Source organism: Coptis chinensis, chromosome 7 (assembly GCF_015680905.1).
Source record: "Coptis chinensis isolate HL-2020 chromosome 7, ASM1568090v1, whole genome shotgun sequence".
NCBI lineage: Eukaryota > Viridiplantae > Streptophyta > Magnoliopsida > Ranunculales > Ranunculaceae > Coptis > Coptis chinensis.
Window position 1 is genome coordinate 67,684,807 of NC_141462.1, and position 8,903 is coordinate 67,693,709.

At 37.0% G+C, this 8,903-nt stretch overlaps 1 protein-coding gene across 1 annotated transcript; it reads right to left on the reverse strand.

Annotated features, from left to right (window-relative positions):
- Nucleotides 1-623: 623 nt before the first annotated feature.
- On the reverse strand, nt 624-2,593 carry LOC147488496 (Chaperone DnaJ-domain superfamily protein). The gene is made up of 3 exons (XM_086573104.1): nt 2,231-2,593; nt 1,546-1,614; nt 624-1,397 (listed from the first exon to the last, which is right to left on the reverse strand). Exons 1-3 carry the CDS (start codon nt 2,495-2,497, stop codon nt 777-779), a joined length of 957 nt encoding a protein of 318 aa, XP_086429230.1. The 5' UTR covers nt 2,498-2,593; the 3' UTR covers nt 624-776.
- Nucleotides 2,594-8,903: the final 6,310 nt, after the last annotated feature.

The following is an 8,903-nucleotide window of genomic DNA, read 5'->3' on the forward strand; positions in this document are numbered from 1 at the left end:
CGACCAACCCGAAAGTCTAATTTCGTGGGCTTCCCTACAGTAACCGCGAAATTTGTTTTTTCCTATAAAAACAAAATCAAGGTTTTGGAAAACCTGGACTAATACAAGCAAACAACCAAAGAGAGAAAACCCAATCTTGAAAGCTATCAAGATTTAGAGATAACATTTACAGAGATACAACTCTGTAAAGAGATAAGAGTGATCTAGTAAGGTGAGAGACTGAAAAGAGATATTGTAATTTTCCTTCCCACTTTATATAAAAACGAGCTTTTGTGGAAATAGACATCATTGGCCGAACCACGGTATATCTTTGTATTGTGGTTTGCTTTAAATATGCTTTACATTATTATTTGTTATTAATAGTTGTTTAGCGAGTTGGGCATGTTAGTATAAATTGTAGTTGATATTTGAAATTTGTCTGGAGTTGAATTGTGTTCAAATACAAATTATCTGTATAGTGGGAGAATCGATTGGCATTGGTATAAACCCCAACACCACCAAAAAATTTTAGGGTATTGATTTGCAGGTTAACGGAATTTGCAAATTTTTGTTAAACAAGCCAAAAAGCTTAAACGTGAGATGATGGGTGGTAAATAAGAACTAACAATGAGCACAACTGAAGGTTAAAAGAATAGAAAATCTTGACTTTAATCTACAAACATGTACAATGGATAATGCCCAGTCGATACAAAGGCATCCATTACAATAAGAGTAAATAAAAATTCTGTTAAGCGGAAAAAAGAAAATAAAAAGATTAAAATAAATCACCAAATAACTTAGCTTAAATCAACCTGTAGCTTAACAGACATGTACAGCAATGCAATAAGTGCTCCTTGTGGAATTGGAGCATACCTCGCAAGGTTTGTACCAACCCACATGGCTACTACCACCAAAGCAACAAGGCTGCTGCTGGTTTTCCCACAGGCCCAACTTGCAAATGAGAGGCACAAAGTGAGTAAAATCCCTCCTCTCCCACCCAAAATCCATGCAAGTAGATAACCCATTTTGTATCCACCATCCAACTTCTTGTCCAGCAAAGCAGTTAAGCTGCATAGCATGAGAGTAAATTGAGCTCCAACGGTCTGCATAAAGAAGAGAGCGAAGAAACCGAATTTGAGCACTTCACTGAAGGACCCTCTATCATCATCTGAGATCTCTTCTTCATAAGCTTCCTCTGTTTCACCGACAAAGGAGGATGATTTGTCTTCCGTAGATTCAGATTGTTGCCAGTACTTCTCTCGTCGCATCTTCCGTTTCAGTTCTGCCCATCTGTAAATTCTTACACCTTCATCTAATTCTGGATCATATGTCCAGTTTCGCCTCAATGGCCTGCTAGATTCTTCATGAAACTTAAGTGCATGATCATACTGAGCCCTTGTTTCTTCATTAGACAGTACCTATTCGAAAGAGAGCATGGAAAGCTAATCATACAGCAAGTCTCTTAGTATAGATTACAATATGACATGGCTTATGGCTATAGTACTAGACTAAAAATTAGAGAGATGCATTCATTTTAAGATTGAGGAGATTGTAGAAGATGCTTACATCATATGCAAATCGGATGCTCTTAAAAATTTCACCAGCTTGTGAATCCTTGCTAACATCAGGATGATACTGTTGTCACCGACAGAAGACAGGATGATGTCAGTGACTTCTAAGATGACACACTAAGTTATAAACTAGTATAGGCACATTCCTACGAAATATAAAGATACATTTGTAACAATTTAACTAATAACCACTACTAAATTTGAAGCATAACTAATGTCACACTGTAAAACCGCTAATCTAGAGAAGTTGGAGTTAACTCCAGTTAGGACTTCAGTTAAATCTTGTAAAAAATACCTTAGTTCAAGGGGGGTTAAGAGGGGAAGTTATTAGGCAGCAGCCAAGACATTGCAATTCTATAATCTGATAATCATTATATCTAAAAGGGTACAGAATCATGCAGTCATAGTTTTATACATTCAGTTGGGTTGCAATTCATATGAAGAAATGTTCACAGCTATTGATTTCCATTTCTTCTAAGAAAAAGGTTGTGCCTGTATTCCTGTAAAAGTGTGGTGCCAATAGTTTGGTAATCAGGTTTAATAACCCTCCAAACCAAAACCTCATATAGTTCAAAGTCAGCTACTATTTCTAATTGTGTTTCTGATCTATGACCTTGAGAGCTTCTTTAAAAAAACCAATTTTGTTCTACATCAACAAATAGAAAAAAGGGGATGCAAACCTTTCTAGCAAGAAGTCGATAAGCCTTTTTTATATCAATCAAAGAAGCAGAATTTGACACACCAAGCACAGCATAGTGATTCTGTTTGCTGTTAATTGCAGCTGATGCTACTACTACTACACCTGACCTTTGATGCTTAATCTTGTGATGATGGTTCCATCTTTGTTGATAGATTTTTGGACCCACCAAGAAGTTTCCTTTGATCAAGGATGAAAACCCAACACTACCATCGATTGAAACTGGGGACAGTAATAGGTATGCCTGCATCTTTCAGGCATTCCTTCACTTCCCGTTCTACCTCTTTGGTTGTCAAGTGCTTTTTGGTGACGTTTCTAGGTTGTAAAATAACATCCAGTACAACGGTGCATAGGATATTTGCTCATTATTTTTTATACTTCGATTCATTAAATTTCGGCATTGTTGTGAGTAATCGAAAATTCGAAACACCTGCTATATTTCAAGACTGAAATTTTTAAACTGGGCATTTTGTCTTACAGAACTTTAACGGTTGATTTCATGATTTGGAAGTCAGATTAGATAACCGGTCAGACACGAGTGATATTTTACTCCCAGCGTTGGTTCGGTTCCTTCACCCGCTCCAAGGGATTTATGAGCCACACATAGGGGTGTCTCTTTTTGCCGAATTTCTAATTTTTTTGAAATCCGACCCGAAATTGGTCTGGCTTTGGGTGTAGTTTTCATAGGCCGATTTTCCGATTTTCCGATTTCCGAAAATTCCGAAAAAAAATTGGATCGGATTTGGATATAATTATAAAATCCGATCCGATCCGAAAATTCCAAATTTTCCGATATTATTGCCAATTTATTCCGAAAATATATACTTCTCTCACTATCCATTTGATTAGATCTCGACCGTTCATTCATTTTCTAGTTTTTTACTTCTAAAAACATAACCTAGCCGTTACTTCCCCACTTGAATTGGACCACTCTACTGTCATTACACCGTCTGCCATAACAACAATGATATGAAAAAATATGTCATTGAGTCATACAATGACTTCCAGACCAATCCAAAAGCCAAATTCTAATATATAGAATATTATGTAAAACTACTTAGAGTCCAAGACCATAATCCATTATTTATGCAGATACTTCACGCTTTAATTTCCACACACGAAAAAAGATTGAAACATTACAAATACCCAGACCTCAACATAATGCAATGCTTGCTATTGGTGGCTGCAGGTTCTTTTTCTCGTTTTTTTTTGGATCACTTGTTTGAATGAAAATGAGTTTTCTCAGTAAACAAGTGCATATTGTTGTTGGTGCATTGGTGTTGTGGACATGGTTTTCTCTCCCTACAATGAACATTGGCGTATGATATTCCAAAAATAATTGAAAGTAAAGAGATCTTTGAAAATTTACCAAGTATTTCGAAATTTCCGAGTTATTCCGAAAGTTTCGAAATTGGAAATATATTTTGAATCCGAAAAAAAATTGGATCGGGTTTGGCTAGCATATTAGGTGTCACCCGAGAAACAACATCCCGGGGCGTTGGAATGAATCTCGAGGACACCTATCCCGATTCTACCGAATTTTAGTTAGTTTCCTTTGTTTGATCGACGGCGTCAGTAAACCCTAAAACTCCCATAACCTGCCATAAACCCACATAACCTTTACTTCATAATACCCTTCCAACAACCATATATATACAAAAACCTTCTAAACAACATCACATCCCATCCACCAACTTGTTTAATCAACGCTACTTAAATACATCAAATTTTACATCAAAATGATGAGGGACTCTATATATATACAACAAAAGAAGGAACTATCTCTATACATCCAAAGAAAAGAGCTATGCTCATTATCTACAAAAAAGAATAACCTAGATTATCTCTCTAACATAAATGTAAACTTGACTCTTTGTTTTTTAAGGGAATCCTCCCAAATCACCATACCCGGTCACTTATAGGAAACCCTCCTCCTCTTCGTCTGAAATGTTAAGTAGGATTTTCAACTATGCCCAAGTTCATACATAACCAATACTAGACTACTTATACAAAACATTTAAAACATGCGGGGGTTTCTATACTAGTATTCAAATATCGCGGACTATACAATAAATCACTAGCTAGCATAAATCATATCGGCGATGCTTCTTTAATATTCAAAATAGAGTTTTCACAAATTCATACAACTATTGTGGCGGCGCATCCTATTAGAATGGTGATAATTAGAATCTCGGTTCAAGATTTCTTCCCGTTAACCATGCACCGTTTTTTCCCCCGATTTTACCTAAGGGAGGAAATGCCGTTGTTGTGTTCAATACACAAAATCCCCAAAGCTTTTAGGGCTCGGTGGGCCTGGACCACGACCCCATACGGTCGTCACCTAACTTACGGTGGTCAACCGTTCGACGACCGCAGACGCTTTCGGGATCCTCGACACACATCCGGAGTGGACTAAACTCTCACTCACTCGCCTAAACCTCATCGAGGTAACATGTAACCCCACTCAAGCTAATCACCTTACAAATGACACTACAAGCATGGTTATCTAGAAAAGTAGAAAAGGAATTCCGGACTACATCCGGTGATGCATCCCTTTAAAGGTGGCCCACCACCTCGAAGGTGTACCCAAGTTGAATCTAATCCGCTGCCTCTCAAATGGACAACAGTTCTTTCTTTATAGGAATTCACAGTTCATTTTCTAAATCTCCTCGTGATAAACATAGTAATATTTATATATATATACTGTCATATTGGATTATTTTCAAATACTCTAGTTACATATCTAGTTTTTCCTTTAAAATCGTTGATTATATAGGTGTGAGTTCCCGGATTTCCGAAATCGATCGTAACAACCTATAACTCCCAAACGGGCGGTCATAGTAAATAACAACCGATGATTCCCAAACGGCGAATCATCGTATAAATACCGACCATCCCGGACCAATCCGTAACTTCGCACCTAGTTATAAAACAACCGGGTAATCCTTTAATAAAATCCATCTCTGCCTCCCCCTGGCGAGACAAGAGACGGTTTCCCCAAAACCAGTTTTTCACTTTTAACCGTAAAACAATCCCTCGCTACCCCGATTTTCTGAAAAACCATTTCACGCTAAAAGCTATCCATATACTTAATTCATATCGAGGAAAACTACAATGCAAAACATGAATATCATATATACATGCATGGTTGATACGCGAAACTATTTCTTAACATTTTAAACAACTCAAATCATGCATGAAAATAAGCGGACTATATATTGGGTATGTAGGTTCCTACCTTAGCAAGCTCCGTTCTCCTCAAGCCCACTTAATGAATCAAGCTCGCTTTAATCAATCCCTCAGATTTACTCCTACACATCATATATATATATATGCCGACCATTAGAATTGATCGAAAAACGAAATTCTTATATAACGTAAGTCGAAAATCTCGACACTACTTAATTTGGTTTCGATAAATTTTTATCTAACTACACGCTATCAGAGCTACAGCCAAAATTACTCGACGGCCTCTACTTATTTCGACCATGGCAGCCCCTCATATCGGCCAATCCTATCCCCTTTCAATTCAAATTCAAAATTTCAACTACAAACAAATTCCACTCTTCATTCACATTAAATTCTAGTTGTTTTCCTTATCAATCGTTCATTACTTAATCTACTCTTAAACAATTATAAACCGACATGAACTGCTCAAAATCGAAAGTGAATAGCCTAGATTCTTACCGAATCAACACAAAAAAATCGTTCCTAGCTCATTTGTTCCACCAAAATCGTAGCTCTTTCTCCAACCCGAAACTCGCCGACATTAAACAACCAATTCCAATTATTATTATCATTTTTCTTTCCAATACCACTAATGAACTCGAAATCGAAAACATACTATCGATTTGTAAGCTTTTCACTAACCTTTCGCGAAAACCCGACGACTCAAGAATTTTCACCCACCATTTCACTTTAGCTCCTCCAACGGTCACCGACCTTCAACACCCCTAATACAATCCATTTCAGCATCACCCTCAAGAAATCGAAATTGAAAACTATTAATTGAAACCAATTCAAACTTACCTTTCGTAAAATTCAACTCAATTTTCGTTCGCTTTAACACTTGGTTTTATAGTTTCTAAGGATTGGGTGTTCTAATTCTTGGTTTGAATTGATTGAAGAGGAACTAACCCAATTGCCGCGCGATTTGGCGGTATGCTTTCAATTTCAAGAGATTTTGAATTCTCTGGTTTAGTGTTCCTAGTGATTGGGGTTTAAATTTTTGGGTGGAATCGGTTGAATTTGGCGATTTGAGATTTCTCTCCCTAGGGTTTGAGTATTGTCGAATTTGAAGTCGATTTTTGTGTTTTCGCGATTTGGGTTTTTATTTTTGGGGTCATGAATATTTAGTTGATTCCAATTAGGCTTAAGGTCCTAATATTTTAACCACCACTCGTTTGACGTCGGCGTCGTAATTATTTTTCGGCCCACTTAAAATTTAATCTTCTATATTCTATCTCACCGGCAGTTGTTCACCAATAACCGGCTCATTTAGAACATTAACTTCGTATATCGCGACGCTTGAAAACCGCTAACCGGCATTTTGTCAAATTTTCGCATATGGTCGCTTACCTAACGTGACTTATGAGTCGGAGTTAAGTTCCAGTAAGTTACGTACGTTTGAAATATAACCCCGACGATCAATTTACATAAATGACCCTAGATTTATTATGAAATTTACAAAAATACCCTTAATAATAATTCAGGCCTTTACATCAGGTTCCGAAAAAAAATTGGAAAAATTCCGAAGGAGGTTAATCCGATCCGATCCGATCCGAAGTCACCCCTAGCCACACACGTTTTACTTTTTCCACAAAAAAACTCACATAAAATCCTCACAATTTCAGATTTTACTTGTTTGTTTGTACTTTGTAGTATGAGGGACAAACAAATAAGAGGGCATCTAGTGTGCCTAGGGTTTATGAGTGTGCAGGTCTAAGAGAACATAGATTTAGGGGCTATTTGTTTTTTTGGGTTAAGTTATAAGAGGGGGTCTTATAAGATGGTCTTATAAAGTGGTTTGTTTTTCATTTTAAGTTCCTCTTATAAGCACTTGTAAAAATAGAAAAAACAAATACATAACATCTTATAGATGGTTATTTGACAAATATAACCCTACTTTGCATCACATTTAACATGAATAGATTAATTTGAAACAAAGATATAGTTTGATTTTCGATTTCAAATCAATTTTGATAATTAGAATATCGATTTTAGAAAACTATTTTAATTGGCAGTGGTGGTAGTGGTCTTAATAGCACGGTGGTGGTGGTAGTGGAAGTGATGATATTGGTCTTAGTAACACGGTGGTGGTAGTGGTAGTGGTAGTAGTGGTGGATATCTTAATAGCACGGTGGTGGTGGTAGTGATAGTCTTAATAGTACGGTGGTAGTGATGGTAGTGGTAGTGGAGGTTATGATATTGGTCTTAATAGCACGGTGGTAGTGGTGGTGGTGGTGGTGGTGGTTTTAATAACACGGTGGTGGTCGTGGTGATAGTCTTAATAGTACGGTGATAGTGATGGTGGAGGTGATGATGGTGGTGGTGGTTTTAATAGTGTGGTGGTGGTAGTGGCGGCAGTAGTGGTCGTGGTTTTAATAGTTTGGTGGTGGTGGTGGTGGTAGCCGGTGGTGGCTAGGGCAATAGAGTTATTTGGAGAAGAAGATAATGAAAAGGAAATAAGAGATAAATGAGGTTAGGGGTATATGGACGGTGGTGTTTGAGTCATTTTTCAAGTTATAAGACTTATAGAATTGAAGTAGATCCAATTTTGGTACTTATAGAATTGGAGCCTCTTATAAGACATTTCTAGTAGAATGCCTCTTATAAGAGGCAGAAAACAAACCAAAAAAATGTCAAAAATCACTTGGCCACATCTTATAAGAGGTTTTAGGTCTTATAATAGGCAAAAACAAATGGCCCCTTAGTACCCTGGCATGCAATACACCCTTAATTTATGTGTATGAGTGGTCTAGATTTATTAGTTTTTTCTCTCTCTTGACGCACACTAGTTTTTCTCAACAAATAAAGGGAAGGACTACATACAGACCCCATATCTCTCAAGGCAGACCCCATTTTTTCTCAAGGCAGACCCCAAACTTAAAATTTTCTCAAGGCAGACCCCATTTTTTCTCAAGGCAGACCCCAAACTTAAAATTTTCTCAAGGCAGACCCCAAACAAAAAACATTGTTTCACTTTTCACTCTCTTCCGCCGCTGTTCTCACTTTTCACTCTCTTCCGCCGCTGTTCTCTTTCTTCCGACTCCTCTAAAATAAAAAAAACCAAGTGTTTAAGGTAATAAGAACTTGTTTATCCTTTAATTCTTCTTCTCTAGTTAATATCATCGTTTCAACGCTCATTTTGTCGGTAAAAAAATGACTTTTTTATGAACTACTTTTTTCCCATTATTATTTTCATGTGTTTTATTCTGTTTTTGGTGTTGAATTGTTGTTTTTAGTGTTATTTATTGTTGTGTATTTTACACCACTCTTAATCTATACACGGTGGATTCCTCTTTTGGCAGTGTTCATCAATGCTTTATGTTAATCCTATATCAGTATGAAATCCTCATCTGCTGGGTCAAGAGTTAGGAAAATGTATATATCATGAGTAAACTAAGGCGAGCAGGAATGTACACAAGTGGGAGATT